General features: G+C 40.2%; 1 protein-coding gene across 1 annotated transcript; it reads left to right on the forward strand.

The window, feature by feature from the left end:
* Positions 1–4,168: 4,168 nt before the first annotated feature.
* On the forward strand, positions 4,169–7,128 carry fzd10 (frizzled class receptor 10). The gene has a single exon (XM_028458054.1). The coding sequence runs from the start codon at positions 4,678–4,680 to the stop codon at positions 6,427–6,429; it is 1,752 nt and encodes a 583-aa protein (XP_028313855.1). The 5' UTR covers positions 4,169–4,677; the 3' UTR covers positions 6,430–7,128.
* The last annotated feature ends 12,822 nt before the right edge of the window (positions 7,129–19,950 follow it).

A 19,950-nucleotide genomic window follows, 5' to 3' on the forward strand; every position in this document is an offset into this window, starting at 1 on the left:
ACCTTCGTAGTTCCAAACGTTTAGAGCTCTATTTGCTAAAGCAGTCAATCAGAGATTGCAAAAGCACCTAAATGCTGTGCAGATATGCTGATAAACTTGTAAAAAGTTATTAACAGACACTACCAACCATAACCAAAATGTTTCTTCTTTAAAGAGCAGACCAAAGCTCCTCAGAGACCAACAGCTAGATGTGTGAATTTTATGGCACATGTGCTGCAAAATAAGGGTATTGTGTTCATAAGGGTAGTCACACGATACATTTATGCTCCTGCTGTACACACTGAGCACTAACAGCTGAAGTGCCACCGCTAAGATATGCTGTACTTAAACCATTTAGGCACGGTAGTGCCAGGTTTCTCATCTCGTCTGGACACATTTTTGAAATGCTTCTAAAAGCACTTTAGTGACTGTTGTAAAGATGAACTCAGAGCTCTACTGTTTACTTGTGAGCTGTATTTCCCCCATGATGTAGAGCACAGCCAGGCCTGGCTTTAAATCTTACCTCTATAAAATGTTTACAAGGTAACATGAGTGAGGCCTAACCACCCTACACTAACATACACACCCACGAGCGCACACACACACATGCACGCGCACACACGCACGCACACTTGCTCCTACATGCAAAACCAATATAAGTCAGTTTTTCTCTCCTTCTACTATCTGGTTATATGACAGTATCATTTGTTTAATCATTGTGTCCATATTTTCCCACTGATGTCACTTACGGCCGATCCAAGCGTTTTTAAAAACCGATGGGAGCAGCTCAGCACATAGGTGACCCCTGGTTGACGAAAACACCGACTAGCTGGGTCTCCAGCGGGCGGAATTTGGACTCTACCCAGGAATGATGCACATATCCGAGCACTTTTGTAAAACCGATGAGAGAAGCAGTATCAAAGCAACCGACCTTTTCTGCTTCCTATTCCTGTATTTTCTGTATTTACCCTTATTGTTTTTTGGTTTTGTTTTTTTACTTTTGTGGTTGTTTTAACAACTGTAAAGTGTATTGGTTGATGGTAAAGCGAGATTTCCGAGTGTGAAAAGGACAGTAGGAGTTCTATTATTTTACAAATTTTGAGGAAGTGTACAAGATGGACAGGCCGATAAGTGAAACAGCACTGTTTAGCTGATTGATCACTGTTGAAAAGCCAGGAAAAACCTGAATATTTAGCTTACGTTCAGCATTAGCTTTAGCAGCTAACTCGGCATTTCTACCTTGGAGACTGATACCACGTTTCCGCAATTTTTTTTTTGAAGAATCAATGCAGGGAAGAAATGACATTATCTCTCTAATACTCGCTGTTTACACCGTCAGCTATGGCGAGTTTATACCTCTTGACCTTTGACCTCATACGCGAGAACTGAACCAGTGCGAGTGTGAAAAGGCTTATACAGAATTCATCGTTCATTACCGATATATTAAGTAATGAAACATGAACAAATTACCAACTTACAACATTTAAAATCACACAAAATAGAGTTAATCAGATGTTTTATTTATATGCAACACTACAAATTCCTTTTGGAAAGATCTTTTTTTTTTAATTTTTTTTTTTTAAGAAAAACATAGAGCTTTATTTTGCCAACTTTTTGGTTTTTGGTTCAAATGTGTATCAGCTGTATTTAATTATCAATGTTTATTGCATTTTGAGATGCTTATAAAAACTGTCAAAACTGACCAGACGTTTCTGGATGATTCTGCAGTATTGTTTGATTATCATGTCCCCGAACAGTTATAAAATATAATAAATGTGAGCATGTATTATTTGTTTTGCTGCTTTGGAAGTGCTTGATTATTATCTGATTATGACAGCCTCTTCACATGTCCATCAAACCTAAACAATTGTCCCACCATTCGTTGAACCCAAGTTGCAATCCATAGTAGCTTTCTGTACAATCAACAACTTATTCTGCAATTGTTATTTTAAAATATTTAAAGCATGCAAGTAAGTCTAATATTGGAGACCAAGCCATGTGTTCCAGATTTACAAATGTAAATTATCAAAAACTTCTTCTATGTTTTAAGAAATGATTTTGCTCTGATCGATGAGTTACTTACCGGTACTTGTGCTTTTTAATAAATAATGTGTCTATCGCAAAATAATCCTTGACCTTAAATTACCAAAACTGCTACATTTACTAATGTAATTTTGGTTTATGTGGTAAATATAATTTTATTATCCTAGTACACGAGATGGAAAAGGAATATAAATAATGAATCATGTTTCTTGAAAACTGTCTCCCAATCATGCTTAATTTTCTAGTTTTGTTTACTGATTAATTCAGCATAGATTCAAAATGTTTGACTGCTATAGACATTTTCATAAAATACTAACAAATCGGGTTCCTAGTGTGTGGTACATCTATTACTATGAGGAAATCAAATAACCTGATTTATTGATTTAAGCACATTTTTCAGGGTTTAACAAAGGAACAATATCAACACTTCCAAGGTGACAAATGTATTTACCCTTTTTATTTGTTTGATGGATTACTTCCATCATTGTAAAACGGCAGGACATGACTGCAAGGTGTTGATGAAACTCACCCTAAGAATATTGGCTGGAACAACCGAAACAAGCCTTAAAACATCTGAAATATGTCCAATATTTTTGCATGGAGGTGGACAAAGATCCCTCAATCACTAAGGAAAGAAGCTCAACCAAATCGCATACATGAGCTCATATACAAACCAAACTAACTGATGTAAAAAACAAAACAAGTTCCAGTGGGTCTATTCATAACTGTGGTTTCCAGTCTAGCCATCTTGTGATGACTTACGTTGTTCTCACTATTGTTTATTACATCAAAAGGGCTGATGCCACACCTTTAAATCTGGTTCTGCTGGAGGGTTCTTCCTGTTGATTTTCCCTTCTACTTCACTGCCTTTGTCTTAAAATTACCTCCTGTAAAAAATAATAATAAAAACAAAAAAATCAAATGAACCACTAAATGAGATAACAGTTGTTGTATGGATTGACACACATATTACTGTTTTTTGTGCAGGCTTGGGTAAGGACCCAGTGCTTAAAAATGTAATTATTATAGGTTGAAAATGTATAAAAAATTATGGTTTAATTGCACTTCTGCATCTGTTACAAAGAAGTCTACATGGCTCCAAATTAATATTTTCAGACTCTCTGAAGATGTTGTGAGCTAAAATGCTTTAAGTATGACTAAAATTTCAGAATTTTTTTAAAACAAACAAAAAAAAAACTTAATTTCTAGCACACTATTTCATTAGACTTGAGGTGTCAAACTCACTTGTTAAGGGGGTACAAATGGCTCCATTTGCTTCCAAGTAGGACATAAAAGAAAATTCTAGCTACTATACAGTAATTATTTTTTTTAAACATTTACAACTAATTAATGGAGAAAAGCATTCAGTAACTAAAGTCAAAACATGGTATAGATTTGAGAGAAGCCTATACTAACTTCAAAAAAGAGTTTAAGGGACCAAAGAAAGAAAATGAGAGGATTGAAATGAATGATTCTGAAGGCCTCAAGGCAGTAATCTAAAATACATCCAGTATGTCAAACTATAAATATATAAATACTCACTTAAGGGACCAGAGAAGATTCAAAGTAAGAAAAATTGAGAAATTCCTCATATAAAGCAAAACATATAAAATAATTCTGATAACTAAAGTTTAGCCATTCCTGGGACTAAACGATATAGTTCTGTGTTGCAGCATGTTTGTAATAAATGATTAGGATGAGAGCCAGAATCTGCACATATTGAGAGTGTTGTAGGATATTTTTTATTCTTGTTTTCTGTTCAAATGTAGTTCATAAATAAATGAATAAATACATAAATAAAATCAAAGGAGGTGAAAGGGATCCAGTGAAAACCCTTTGAATGTTCCTCGTATTAGGCTAGAGAAAGTTTAAACATTAAAGCTGTGTTTGCAGAGTTCTAGGTCTTTTGTGAGTTTTCAGATTGTGCAAAAAATACTGGGAGATTCTGTGAACTGTGTCCGTCTTGAAATCTGTAGATGAACACAAACAACCACTGAAAAGGAAGTTTGCAGCGAGTGAGTCCTTTCTGAAAGTGCAGTTCCGCACGATTTGAATATAATCCGCCTGTCAGTGTCATCTTTCTTATGCAAAGCAGCTGTCTTTGAAGGCGGATCTTTTGGCAGGTTAGACCGGGACGGAGGCTCCGACCAGCTCAGTCAAGCAACAGCCTGCAGACAGAAGGAACAGCGCTGAGCTTCTCACACACGTTCATGGAGGATTTTCGTGCACCTTTTGATCAGTGATCAGATGCTTGTGACGGTGAACGCGCAGCGATCCCCGCGCGCAAAGGATTTTAATTGTTTTGCTTTTTTCCAAGTTTGCGCACGGAGACGGACTCTGCGCAGAGAAGTGACATGAAACGGTGAAAAACACGGGTGAGACTTTGGGATCCAACACAGTGTGCTTCTCCAGCACTCTCTGCTTTGTGCGCTGACAAGGACTGAACTCCAGCAACTTCAGAGGGTGATAGGATGGACCAGACGGCGCGCTTCCTCCTGGGAAGCTTTTTCGAAACCTTAGTGGTGCTTTTATTACAGTATTAACCTCTAAATGCTGGAGATTTTTAAGTAAGTTTTCTCTTTATTGACTCCTTCCCTGACTTGGATGAAGGAAATAATTTGTGTGCGGAATTATCTCGTAAATTAGTCAGAAACCATGTGTGGAGCTGCTGGACTGAGCTGGATCACTGCACTGCTGGTGCTTTGGAGCTGTGGAGCATCTGCCATCAGCTCAATAGACCCTGACTGGTCCGGCGAGGGGAGATGTCAGCACATCACTATTCCTCAGTGCAAAGACATTGGCTACAACATGACCCGCATGCCAAACCTTATGGGTCACGATGACCAAAAAGAGGCTGCAATAAAGCTGCAGGAGTTTGCCACCCTGATCCAGTATGGCTGCCACAGTCATCTCAAGTTCTTCCTATGCTCACTGTATGCTCCCATGTGCACCGAGCAGGTGTCTAACCCAATCCCAGCATGCAGGGTGATGTGTGAGCAGGTGAAGCAAAAGTGCTCCCCAATATTGGTGCAGTTTAAGTTCCCCTGGCCTGATTCTTTGGACTGCTCTCGTTTGCCCACTAAAAACGACCCAAACAACCTGTGCATGGAGGCCCCCAACAACGGCTCAGATGAACCTCCCAAAGTCTCCCACACGCAGCCTCCTGACTTCAGGCCACAGCGGCCTCTGAGCGGGCAGGACCTGCAGATGAAGGACAGCAGCAGCAAGCTGGCATGCAGCAACCCTGGAAAGTTTCACTTTGTGGAGAAGAGTGCGTCGTGTGCACCCAAATGCTACCCCAAAGTGGATGTGTTCTGGAGTCAGGGGGACAAGCGGTTCTCCCTGGTGTGGATGGCCATCTGGTCAATCCTGTGCTTTGTCTCCAGCGCCTTCACTGTGCTCACCTTTCTCATTGACCCACAACGATTCAAATACCCTGAGAGGCCCATTATCTTCCTCTCCATGTCCTACTGTGTTTACTCTGTTGGCTACCTCATTTGTCTTTTTGTAGGTGCTGACAGAATAGCCTGTGACAGAGACAACGGAGTCCAGTATATTATCCAGGAGGGTCTGGAGAGCACTGGCTGCACCATTGTGTTCCTCATCTTGTATTATTTTGGCATGGCCAGCTCCCTGTGGTGGGTTATTCTGACCCTCACATGGTTTCTGGCTGCTGGGAAGAAGTGGGGTCATGAGGCCATTGAGGCTAACAGCAGCTACTTCCACCTGGCAGCGTGGGCCATCCCCGCCGTGAAAACCATCATGATCCTGGTGATGAGGAAGGTGGCTGGGGATGAACTGACAGGTGTGTGCTACGTGGGCAGCATGGACGTCAAAGCTCTCACGGGCTTCGTACTCATTCCTCTTTCCTGCTACCTCATCATCGGCACCTCCTTCCTTCTGTCTGGCTTTGTGGCCCTTTTTAACATCCGTAAGATAATGAAAACAGAGGGAGAAAACACAGACAAACTTGAAAAGCTCATGGTTCGAATTGGGGTCTTCTCTGTGCTGTACACGGTCCCAGCCACCTGCGTCATTGCCTGCTATTTCTATGAGAGGCTCAACATGGACTACTGGCAAATTCTGGCAGGCGAACAGAAGTGTGTGGATGGCAGCAGGCCAGAGTCAGAGGAGTGTGTCATGAGGACTTCCATTCCCGCTGTTGAGATCTTCATGGTGAAGATTTTCATGCTGCTTGTGGTGGGCATCACCAGCGGTATGTGGATCTGGACCTCAAAGACATTGCAGTCATGGCAAAATGTGTTCAGCAGGAAGATGAAGAAGAGGACAAGGAGGAAGGCTGCCAGTGTGTTCACCAGCAGCAGGCCTTACATTAAACCTCATCCATCCCTCAAAGGGAACGCCACGAAGTACGAGCCAACACGACCTCCTCCAACATGTGTGTGAGCTAGCTCTCCTTGTACAAAATACTTTTGAATCCCCAAATCTATCTCAGAAAAGAACGGAGTGCTTTTTGAATAATCATGGTCCATGTTTTATTTATGCATTGAAGATATACAAAGTATTTAGTCTGTTATATACCTTGAGCCATGCCAGAAAACAAAAGCTGTTTTTGTTTTTTTTTCCTACTTCTGGATTCACTTATCCTTCGAGAATTTGGTCGAGGTAAAACATTGCATTGTTCTCGAGACAAAACAAGTGGAATAAACCATTCGGATATGCCGTGGGGTTATTACTTGAATTATGTGCAATAGATGTTTCCCTTGCCGGCTAAAAAGACACTTGTGCATTTAGTGACACATTACAGACTATGAAAGGACCCCAAAGACAATGGAGGCAAATGGTCGGAAGGACAAGTGTTGTGTTTGTAGGCTTTTTTAATGGAAATCGGTTCAGTGTCATATATGTTTGCTCTGGACTGAGAGCAGCTGTTGAAAAGCGTTTGAAACCTTACAATCTACCCTTTGTGAGGCAAATCCATGCCATAAATTAATTAAGCACTCAAAATTGAAAAGTTATTTCTACAAAGCGGTTTTGTGGTTTTGTCTTTGCCGTTTTATAGGACAACAAAATGTTTGTATATATTTCTAAAAAAAAGTTGAGAATTAATAGAAAAATAAATAAAACGTTTTAGTTTTAAATGTTTTTGCAGTTTTCCTTTTGTTATTTAAATGTCTTACGGGCCACTCTGTTACTGTGTTTTCTGAAAGTTGATAGAATCCCACAGCTAATACGGTATTTCTCAGCTAATACAACATTTCTGCATTTGATCTCCATGTTATGATTTGCATGTTAATACATCCTATAAAAAAATCTAAACCATTGATTGACCTTCCCGTGCTGAATAATGTACTTGTTTGTAATTGAACCAGACAGTGAAGAGGGACTTTTTTGATACTGTACTCTGATTATGGGGTAAAACTAAACAAGTGGTACACTCCTGTGATGTGCAGTATGGTTCAATGGTGTTCAGGCACTGCATTTTTAAGAATCTGATTTACAGTATAAGTAGGATTGATGCTCTCGAAGCAGGCGGATCAACACAGTATTGCACTTATGAAGCAAAAGCATGGCGACACCATGTCTTAGTCATTTTTATCACTACTGTATGTGTAAAATCATTTCATTCCCTGAGTGAAGCCTCATTGCGTCACAAACATTTTGAATCAGTATTTTATGTTTATGATTATAATATTGACAAGTTATTCTTATGTAACAGTGTTGAATTTGATTTGATTTGATTGAGTTAATAGGTAAGATTCATAAATTAATACATACAATGCTATTACAAAATGTGAACGTCTCTGATTTTTCCAGTATTCAATGTTCAATATCAGTTGTGGTGGAATGATTTATTATGTAAATTATGATGATAATTCTATATCACAAAAAAACTGCCTTTGTTATCTACTTTAATTTACTGAGACAATTTGAATATAACAAAGGTATTTAATGCAAGATTGAACTGTCTAAAGCTTTAAAGCTGTTACAGCTGAAAGTGAATTGTCTCATACCTATTAGTGCCTTCACTGTTTGATAAATATCATGTATTTTGGCCAGCGGATGTTATCGTATCTTGTATCAAATATTTCATAACCTTGAACCTTTTTAACCCCATTGTTTTATGATTCACATGTTAAGAAATGTGTGTTTCTCTATCACTAAATGTATGAACACAGCTGAGTTCCTTTTTCACCATTGGATTGGACTGATTTCTGAAAACACAGTAAGAGAACAATCTTTGTAGACTCTAGTGTACAGGGGTTCATCCTGCCTCAAGAAAAGGGAGGAGTCTGTCTTACCCCATCAGATGTCACTGTGATTCTATGACCGACCAGCAAGCCTAAACACATACACACATGTCATTTTGACATTATCTGTAATTATGAAAAGCCAGGTTGTATAGAAGTGTTTGAAAACAGTATATTGGCAACATACACAGCAGCTCTGGTAGGTTTTCTAGCATGGAGCACTGTTTCCGCAATCTGAAGTAAGGTTCTGCAGCTTTCTGCTGCACTGTGATGTTCATCTATGTAAATAAACAGAAAACGCAAAACAAATCGTTGCTATTTCAACTAAGAAGCTCAAATTTATGCAGATAATATATAGACATAATTTAGATATAGATAGAATAAATTGTATTTTTTTTTTTTTGAGAGTCTGTTCACCTGCTAGCTCTGACCACATGCACCTGCTGGCTGCTGCACTGGTAGATTTTGTGATTTTCTTATATGAGTTTAAAATAGTTAATTTCCTCCAAGGTTACAGTATGCATTTACAACAACCTGCAGCTACTGAAAAGGCTTTTATTGACAGTATGGTTAACATATTCAGCAAAAAACACGGGTACATGCAGTACATGTGCTACAATTCAACTTCATTTTAAAAACAAATACTCTGTTTGCCAATGGTGCTTATTACTATAGGGTTTATGTTGTTACGGTGTTGACATTGTGCTGTGTGAGGTTTACTTATTCCTTTGCTGTATAACCAGTTTAATGTTTGTCATGAGAGGCATGGCTGAGGAGGCAGCAGCGGTCTCATAAAAAGTTAATACATGTAAATAATGTTCAAAATCTTGTTTGCGCAAACAAAGGTTTCAATGCTTTTAATCTCAGTGGCTTGAATTTGATATTTAATTATGTGTTGATGAATTCTACGCTTCCTCGCCGCCTTTTATAAATGCTTGTACATCATAAATAGTTTTTCTTAAGTGATTTTTTTCTTGGTAACTTTATTTTAGTCTATTTATAATGTCTCTTAATTTTGCTTCTCTCTAGCTGCGTTTTATGTTTTGGTGCATATCAATGAAGGAGATTTACAATAATCCAACTCTCATTCGGGACCAGATTAGACAGTTAAAGGGATTGTCTTTGAAATGAGGATTTCAAAAACCAAATCACAGAATATCTGTCATCACTAATCTTCTTATCAGCAGAGCATTGCAACATTTCTTAAAATACATCTGGGTTAGATGAAAAGCAACTACATATAGACTGAAGTGAGAGAATGACATTGTTGTGTATTAAACAAAGCACTAAGAAAACATTATCCATCAGATTATTTCAGACAACTAAACATAAAAATGAATGGCTGCATAAGTAAAAGGTTTAGTTTAGCTCCAGATTATGAGTTTTCTACTTCACTCTCTCTTTTTTTTCAAAGGTTTTGCCTGCATCCCCAAAAAGAGAAACGCTGAGTTTAAAACTAAGGGTAGTCTAATAAAGTTTCAAAAGTGTAGTACTGCTTTATCCCTGAGGCCATTCAAGTTTCAGCGTCAACCCAACCCGTTCTAACAGTCAAAATGACTCACAACCTCTATGTGGCTGAATCAAAGTCAGCCACTGTCTATTGATACTTCAAATTGCAAAGAAAAAAAAAGGTGTGAGTGCTTCAGAAGGCTTCAACAGAGGCCACCTGGAGAACAGCCCCTGAGGTGTCTGGGAAGGCTGTAAATATAAATGACAGTTACCGCCCCCCTCCAGGGCTTCTTCAGCCAAGCAGGATTTACTTCTCCTCTTCCCTTCGCTTCAAAGGGAAAAATCTTCCTCAGAGCAAGGGCAACGTAGTGCTGGCAAGACGTTTTCTAATTCACACTCAGCTGTATTTATGTTTTAAAAAGTGTAGCTCTTATCAGATCACAACTTATCAGACAAGTATTGTGTCTCAGCAGAATCAAGCAACTAATTTTTTCCTGCTGCTATTACATGTAAAGACACATTAGATTTAGACTAAGCCAGGAGTATCAACACAGCTGTGTGACTCAGACTGATGAGTTAGAACCACACGATCCAAAACCCCACCAGGACAAATGCTGTCACCCACATGCTCTTCCACTTTCTTCATCCTGTTCTATCAGCCAGCAGTCAGAACTTGCTTATGATACACTGACAAAGAAAAAGTGTTGTCTTCTAATCACCATCGTTGAAACAACATCAAACCTTTGAGGAATTTTTTGATTTAATTTGATTCGACTGGTTTGCTGCTGTGCCAGGATTTTTAGCTTTTTGGACTCTGTAGCTAATTGAGCTGATGTGATGTGTTTTTGCAGCTCAGACTGGTTTTCCAAATGTGAAGCATGGATGACAGAACAATTTGGCCTCTTTTATAGGATTTGGGCTCAGAGAAAAAGATGAAAATTCATTTGCGCTGGCATAAATATTCTGAATGTTACCTGTGTATCTCACTGTGGAGAAATGTGTGGATATCTAATCACTGCTTTTAAAACAAGACATAAATCAAGCAGCAGAGATGACAGCTGAGGGATATTCCTCTTTGATCAGCCTTTGTGGAGACGCCCCGTGTCCTCATCCTCAGCTGCTCCAGCAGCACCTGTTTACTAGTCCAGGTATGTCTGTTTGCAAAGCCGCACACTCAATGTCACAGACAAATACATGACGCACACACACACACACACACACACACACACACACACACACACACACACACACACACACACACACACACACACACACACACACACACACACACACACACACAATAATTTTGCTGCACTTGGGTGTAGATGTTTTTTTCCTGAACATGTATACCTAATGTGCAAGACGTACATTGATTTTTGGCATTAAGTTTCTCTTAATGTAAATTAGTAGCCATTAGAGGTGGGGAGATACACTGAGTTTACAATACAATAAGATGTGAAATTTTGGGTTCAAAAGATCGATACAATATTTTGAAAAAAAAAAAAAACAAAACATTTTTTTCCCCTTCATTGCATATTGCATATATATATATATATATATATATATATATATATATATATATATATATATATATATATGTATATATATATAATATGAATAGGAGGATGACTGTTCCCACTTAAGCATACTTCCAAGTTTCTCAAAAAGACTTACAATGACAAAAAATGGAAGCAAAATGAGGCTAAACAACAACGTTGATTCACCACTACTGAAAGTTTTGAAAGCATTTTAAGTGAGAAAGTGACCAAGTAGAATATCAACATCTCGTTATTTGATCCATAAAACTCACATATACACAATCCAATTTTAAACACACCTTAACACACCACCCCCCGAAGAGTATGACCGCTGCCTCTACGCTCCGGAGATAATGCACCACATACACATATGTACACGAAAGTTGGGTGGGGAGCACCGCTCCCCCCATCCCCTTTCTTTTAATTGCACCTCATACATTCACTAAACACACACATTCACACAGGGATTAGGAAAGTATCTCTTTCGGGTGGGGGGCCGTTCACTATGTTGATAGCTGGGTCACCGCATAGAGCACAAATACCTCGGGGTGGTGCGGTCGGGCGTGTCGGGGTGGTGTCCCTTTGGGGGGCATTGTGGAGTGTTGCTGGCTGTCGCTTTGCAGAGTCTCTCCGGACTGTGTTGGCCTTGTGGGGATGCTCTTGTTGTTGCTGCCAACCTGGCTGCACTTTCAAGGCCAGGGTGGCACCTGGGTTTGGAGAAGTGGCTCTTGCACAAACATTGGTCATGGATGCATTTACATGCCTTGGGCTGTGGGGTAAGTTCATTCATAACGTTAGACATGTTGATCCCAAATACCAGTTGAATTTCATAACATTCGTTTCGATGTCTCACTATGGGATATACGCCTCCACGTCATATTCACAGAAGCCCTTTCTCATGAAGCCAAACTGATTGGTTGGTGAAATATAATCAGCTGCCACAGGTAGTCCTGCCCCCTATACTGTAAGTAGGGTGGGTGGTGAATACAATGGCATTCAAAAACATCTTCTCATCAGTAAGCTTCTCGCAGCAGCAGCTCAACTGTCCACAGGTGGACTCTACCTCAGATTTTTAGGTCAACCAGTGCTTTTTCCGCCCCCCCCCCGGAAAATTTGCCGCTTCGACACCCCCCATGGCCTGTCTCGAGCTCGGTTCTCCATCTGTTCATTCAACTTTACCCCACCACAACCGAGTACCGGACCCAGCACCCCAGTCAACGGCTCGGTCACCACACCGCTCTCGCAACCCCACGCGGTGGCCAGACCCTGGTTGTCGGCCTCCACTAGCTTAGTGGCTAGCAGCCACATGCTAGTGCTTGCTAGCTTCATCTTCCTGCTGCACCCAAGCACAGCCAGGAAGGATGGAGAGCAATATCACACCGGAGGAGCTGAGGGCTCAGGGGCTCGCCTCTGCAGGTGTGGGAAGAAGATTTTGGAGCGTGACACGCACCAGGTCTGCTCCAGGTGCCCTGGACGCCCCCGGTTCATGCCCCCGCTGCATGGCCTTTACTATGAAGAGCCTCTGCAGGCAGCCTGGCGTAGGAGGGATGCCTCCCTCCCCCTCTTGGCGCCGAATCCTTGAGCCCTTGTTCCTCCGTCTGGACACAATATTCTTGATTTGGACTGTGGGTACAATGATGAAGTGACCTCGGACCTCCTCATCTAAAATAATGACACCACCTTTGTGACCCCGGTGTGGGCTGAAGAGCCCACCACCTTTGCCGCCTCCATGGAGGGAGTGGAAGGAAGCACTCTGGCTTCTCCCCTCCCTGCCACGGACATGTTGGAGGTCTGCAGGTGCTCTGCCGCCTGCCTCTCCATCGCGTAGCCCATGGTAGTGACGGAGGCGACCAGGTCCCGGTATGAGGGGAAGCGACTCCCCCAACCAATTGTATGGCAAGGTAGCTGCTCCCCATTTTTCCAGAGCTGTTGGATGAGGTGGTGCGCTCCTGGAAGGACCAGCCGTTTACTAACAGGGGCGCTGTGCCAGGCATTTCTTCCCTGAACTGACACAACATGGAGGGCCTGGGCCTGCGCCGCATGCCTTTGGTACAGCCACTGGTTGCTGCACACCTGCTCCCTCGGGCTCCTGTTATTTCTCCCCAGAAACCAAACCTGCCTTGGAAGTCTGATCGTCTGCAGTCTGCCCTGTCGGAGGCGCGCCTTAAAAGCTTCAGCACTTTCAACCAGGGCTCTGGACGTCCTCTTGGCAGGGCTCTGTGATGACTTTGGCTCGACTCAGGACCCGACCTGCTGGGAGGAGATGTCAGTGGTCACCGACCTGTGCCTCCGGGTCCAGCGCTGTGCGGTCCAGGCCACAGGAAGAGTGTTGTGGGACATGGTCCTCCAGGAGCTGGCTCGACCTGACAAGCCTTTCCGAGGTAGAGAAGGAGGACATCCTGGACATGCCTGTGGTCCCGGAAGGTGTCTTTGGCTCAGCGCTAGCCTCAATGCAGCCGCGCTGCGAGGCAAAAAAAAAAACAAAAAAAACGACAAGGTCCTGTGCCTCTGCCTTCCCAGGAAGCCCCTGGTCTTGTCTCCACCGTTAACGGCTCCTCAGGGCGCACAGTTGCTGATGCTGATGTTGGTGTAGCATGCGATAAGCTTGTCTCCAATACTGGAGCTACAATAATCAACTTGTGAGACATTGAAACGAATGTTATGAAATAGACAAAGACAACCCTTCTTTTTACCTGAGTGAGAAGAGGTTTGTATTCACTGCCCACCCTACTTATAGGGGGCCGGACTACCTGCGGTGGATGAATACATTTCACCAGCCAATCAGGTTGGCTTTATGAGTAAGGGCTTCTGTGAATGACGCAAAGGCGTATATCCCATAGTGAGACATCTCATTCATATTACTCGTAGAACCGGGGTTATATACATAACCTAATTTTTAGGTATTCTGATTTGAATTTGTAATTAAATAATTCCTCAATCTTGTATAGGTTTATTCCGCTTTAGATTAACTCTGGTCGTTTGGCGCATGCTCATCCTGTCGATGACCCGCTAGCGAGCACATAATCCAAGATGGATGCCCAAAGCAAGTTTTGGACTTGAGCTGAGACTATTTATTTAATAGCCTTAGAAGACATGGATATAATGAAAAGAGTGTGATCACCACTGTATGGTAACATCTGTATCATCCACTCTGGAGAGAAGATAATCAGCTGCAATCTCTCCAGGACCTGTAGGCCTTCAAGACGCAAAGGTGTGCAGATAAAATTGCAGCTGATCCCTCCCACCCTGTATATGCAGTGATGAAGCTGCTCTGAGTGTGTTTATTTGCATGTGGGGACCTGAGTGACTTTGAGATGTAGATCAGGCAGATTAGTGTTAACTGACAGAAACACGAGCAAACAGACACTCCCCCTGCAATCAAGCGACACTGCACTTCTGAGCTCCACAATATGACTGCCCTGCTCAGTCAGGGGTCACGATGCATGGCCAGAACCCACTTTTTAAATGGCACCTGTGTGTCAGAAATAGAAAAGCCTTTATCTCTGTTTCAATCTGCAACATATTTTTCATAATCAATTGTAAAAAAAAACAAAGAGGTTTAATTAATCAATATTTTACCTTTATGGGATTTCTCCATTTATCATTTATTCTAATGCGGGACAAGGACATATAGTTTTACAGTTAACTGAAAAGGTCACATATTATATATAAGGGGTTTTCCATTCACAATTCCTCACTTTTTTATAATGTTTTTACAATATGCAGAACAAATTTGTGAAAAAGGCTATAAGGAAAAAAGTCATTTCACTAGTGGAGGCTCTACTGTGCTGCAGCATGACAGAAAGCAGGAAATTGGCTGGTTTGGGGGATGTGAATAGTCTGGTGTCAGCTGGAAGCAAGGTTTTCACCATGGTGATTTAGCTGCAGACTCCAATCTGCCACCTTCTTAATCCCCACCACTAAAAACTCTTATAATTTGGGGGGTGAAGCCAAACATCAGCATTGAGGATTCCTTTTCTTTTGTGCGAGGACATTTTCAGACTTGTGACTTCTTAGTCATTGTGAGTCCCATTTGTACCATTTGTGCCGTGTTTTTTTTAGGTGATGCTGTGAAGCCAGCTACAGAATTCATGGAAGAAGGGCACAAACAAACAGAACAGGCGTGTCTATATGTAAACACAGTCAATTGTGTGTGCGTACGTTTTGTGTGAGGAGGATACAGACAAAAAAGGGTGACGATGGATCCAGCACTCTCAGCAAACTTAACAAAGAAATGTAGCACGGGGGGTGCTGCGGGGGAGGTGGGGGGTGCATCAAAGGAAGTCGCACAATCAGCTGTCACATAAACAGGGAGACATATCCCTGCCCTACTAGCAAAATACACTGTATTAACTCCAAGAAATGTGTGATGACAAAACACGGATCAACGCATTCATAGTTAAACACCTCTTAGATGCATTGTCTACACTAGAATATTTCAGTTATTGGGGGGTGTTTTAGTTCTTTGTAGTTCCAGTTTTCTATCAACATAGAAATTATTTTACTGCGGGTGTTCCAGTTGGATATACTGTAGAGGAACCAAATGACAAATGTGACACTTTTAACTTAAAACGAGTGATTCATCCCACGATCCTGAAAGGGAGCAAGTGGGTCAGAAGATAGATGGATGGACCAGAGATCCAATCATATTGATTTTTGATGTTTTTTTGTTTTTTGTTTTGTTTTTGCAAAACCCTTGAACACAGAAAATAAATCAGTGTGTCTAAAATCGATATACTTTTTATTTACTGATATGTGGATTTTGAACAACATTTTAGCAGAAAAAAGTATAACAATAAGTTTTATACAAAAAAATGTGCCTTTCTTAAAAAAAAAAAAACTTTTACTTTGTTTACAGACTGTGTATTGCAAAGCTGGAATATTGTCAAAGCTAAATTAATTTAATGCACAAACTACAATCAGATAACCCATTAAGACACATTTGACATGCAGCTGTTTACCTTGAAAAATGTGAGCTTCATTGAAATATGCTTCTGTAACAGAAAACATCTCTTCCACATCGTTCACGGTTTATTTATTTAGATAGTCTGTGCAGCATCTGTTTCTGGTTCTTATTGTGAACCTTATTTAGGGCAGCTTCTCAGGTGATGGATAAACTTTACCCTGTCTTCTTTTTTCTCAGATTATTGGTGTTGCACGAATTTCAGATGACAAATGTGCTGTTTTATTCAAAGACTGTGAAGGAACTCCACAGTTTTGTTTGGTTAGCTCAGCACAGTGGTGTCACACTCATATTGTTTTATAGGGCCATATGGATCCCAGTCAGGTGGGCCAAAATAATAAAATCCTGGAATTAATTCATTAGTTTATTTTTTGAGAGAAACACATCTTTGTGCCAACACTTCAAAGTATTTTTATGGAATAGGAATCAGTCAGAATTTCTTGTAAAACATAACTGAGCAAGATTGTGAATTAATATAAAACTAAAGCACATACTGTATATCAGACTTAAATCCTGGGGGTTAAATTTGGGAAATCGTAGCATATAATCTCGCACTTTTTTTTTTCTCCATTGAATTGTATTACCGGCACATTATTATATTTCTTCAAGGGCTTAACAGGGTAAACAGGCATAGAATCATTCACCAGAACAATAAAGAATTCTAATTTATACCAATAAATGACAAAACAGGGCACAATGTTCTTAAAATAGTTTTTATTTTGTGTGCATATGTATACTATGTTTAATGTTGGATTAGCCTGCCTAGCACATATACACATAGCACATTATCCAGTGCTGCTTGTTTTGATGCATTCTCTTCACCATTTGTGTATTTTGGTAGCAGGGTTAAAACACCACATAGCCCTGGGATATTTCTAATGTACTTTGGTTGTTTTGGATGTGAAAAACATTCCAACTCAGAAACTGTTTCAGATGAAGAAAATCTAAAAAGCTTTTAGAAGATAGAATAATGAACAGCACATGTGTTCACATGCTGCCATGCTTTTACATTTTTTTTTTTAAAGGATTTTTTTTAGCTCTAGTGGCCTTTATATGACAGTTGCTTGACAGGAAGGGGGTCAGAGAGAGCAGGGAATGACACGCAGGAAAGAATTGAACCTGGACCCGCTGCAGGTGAGGAGCTATAGCCTCTGTACATGGGGCGGGCACTCAACCCACTGAGCTAAACACCACCCTGCTTTTACATTTTTAACTGCATGCGCTCCACCATCTCCTCTGCTTTTTGAGCGATTTTTTTCTATTATATGTGAATGTTTTTTAAATGTAGCCAAATTTACAGGAGAGGATATGGGCAAATTGTGTAATCCATGATGTATTGTTGGTCATAAGCAGGGTGCACTTTAACTTTATTCATGATATATGGACATTAACGTTAAGAATGATCCAATTGTTATAGAATGTATTTGTTGCTTTGTGATGAATGAATACAATCATTATTGTACAGTAAAGAAAGTAGGTTTGGATTTCTTAAAATGTAGTGTTTGAACTAAACAATAGAACTGTGTTTGTAATTGACCACAGCTGTGTACAAAAATTAACATTGCCAGATGTGACCCTTTTGGATGCGTCTCTTCCAGATGTGACGCCAAAGTCTTGTTCTGTCTGGACGCTATGGACAAATATTTAAAGACTTTGTCCAACCTCAGAGTCATTGTGGAATCTGGACTTACTTTTATTAAACAAGTCAGCACAGTTTAAAAAAAAAAGAGCTTCTTTCAGCTGTGGCGTATCGTCAAGCTTAAACCAGTTTTAGGTAAGAAACAACTGGAGACTGTTATCCATGCTTTTATCACGACACAACTGGACTATTGTAACTCTCTCTAAGTTAAGCTCAGCCAGGCCGCCTTCAATCACCCCTAGCTGGTACAAAACACTGCTGCCCGGTTTTTAACTGGTAAAAGAAAGCAGGAGCATATAATACCTGTTCTCTACACCCTTTACTGGCTGACTGTACACCAAACGGTTGATTTTAAATTAATTCTTCATACAAATGTCTAAATGGCCTCAGTCCATCCTACCTGTCTGAACTTCTTCAGCCATACACTTTGTCTTGGACTCTACGCTCAGCCAACCAGCTGCTCTTGGTCGTGCCGAGGATAAAAAGGAAGTCCAGAGGTGATCGGGCCTTCTCTGTGGCAGCTCCAAGACTGTGAAACGAGCTACCGTTAAATATAAGAGAGGCCTCTTTTGTTCTCTTTTAAAAATATACTATTTTACTGTGGCTTTTTTAACAGATATTATTTTTTAATGTTCAATGTTGTATTTCTTGTTTATATTTTAGGTTTAATTGTACAGCACTTTGATCAAACCTTGTTGTGTTTAAATGTGCTTTATAAATAAATCCCCTGATCTAAAATTACAGTAGGCTCAACAGATGTTATATTATGCATTATCTAATATTATTATATTACATATTAGATAGGAGCAAAGGCATCTATTCCGGTCACCTAAGGTGAAATTACATTTTGTCACCTTAGTAATGGAAACTTCTTCAGAATAAACACAATTTATGTGCAATACATGCAATAAATGGATGTTTTGGTGTGTTGCTATTAATATTGATTAATTACAGTAAGATTTGCAATTATGTAAGCATTTTATAGAAGATGCAGTTTGATGACAGTAAGGTCGAAGCGTGGGATGAGGTGTATAATAATTTTTGTCAAATAAATAGATTCTAATTGAAATTGGCATTTTGGTGGTAATATTTGTGAATTAACTTTTTTATGGTGTCTTTGTTCTGTTTTTATGTTTGTCAGACTTTCCATTTTAGGTTTTGGTTGCACTAATATGCTGTGAAAACCTTTACTGTGTATTTATTTATTATTTATTTATTTTCTTGAGGCATGAAGTTAGTACAAATAGGCAAACACAATACATAACATGTGTTGGTCTGCAGCGGGCCAAGGCAATGTCCCATTTCGCTCCCTACGCTGTGACAGGACTGGAAGCAATTTGGGCTAAAAATGCCGAGGAACAGTTGAGGACATGATAAATGGCTTTATTGTTCAGATTCATAACTGTGTCTGATATCCGAACATGTGTTCCTTAGAGTAATCAAGCTAAAGCATGGCAAAAGTATTCTGGTTTCTCGGACACTGGGGGCTTGCCAGATTGCCTGGTCTTGATAATGGTAATGGGAGCGATGGCAGCAGTCGCTTATCTACACAGGAACAGGGTCAGGACCAACTTATCTGAATTGAGTGGAAAATAAATCCACTTAAGATCCATCTGTGAGCTGGAGTATGACAACCTGGATGCAGCACTTTCTTTGTTTACATGAAACGTGTCATTTTAGGTGGTCTTTTTAGACAATGTTGTTTCCTTTTGGTTTTATGTTAGCAATTTAAACCGTGCATTCTGAACTTTATTTGTATTGTTTTTTTTTCGTGCAAACCCACTAACCACATCTGGAGAACCCAATCCTAAAACCAACAGCCTTCTCAACATATTTTCAAAACGCAGGCCATGTCGTGGGATGTCATATTACCAACTGACTGCACATTAAAAAAAAAAAGGAAAATTTGGTTAAAGCAAAGTTTTTACTAATAATGCCTTATTTTATATTAAGTTATGGGTTTTGAGAAGAGCTGTAATTACAGTCAGTCAAACGGCCATAATATTGTTCAAGATCCTCTTTCTAATATTGTATTGGCCCCGAAGTCACGTTTCTTGTATTGTTGTACAATCTACTTAGCAATAATGATTGTGTGTCTGTTTGAATCCCTACAGAATGATTTCATAA

The sequence above is a fragment of the Gouania willdenowi genome, chromosome 9 (assembly GCF_900634775.1).
Source record: "Gouania willdenowi chromosome 9, fGouWil2.1, whole genome shotgun sequence".
NCBI lineage: Eukaryota > Metazoa > Chordata > Actinopteri > Blenniiformes > Gobiesocidae > Gouania > Gouania willdenowi.

Excerpts from the sequence above, each read along its gene's own strand:
- fzd10 (XM_028458054.1), top strand. The coding sequence starts at position 4,678 with ATGTGTGGAGCTGCTGGACTGAGCTGGATCACTGCACTGCTGGTGCTT.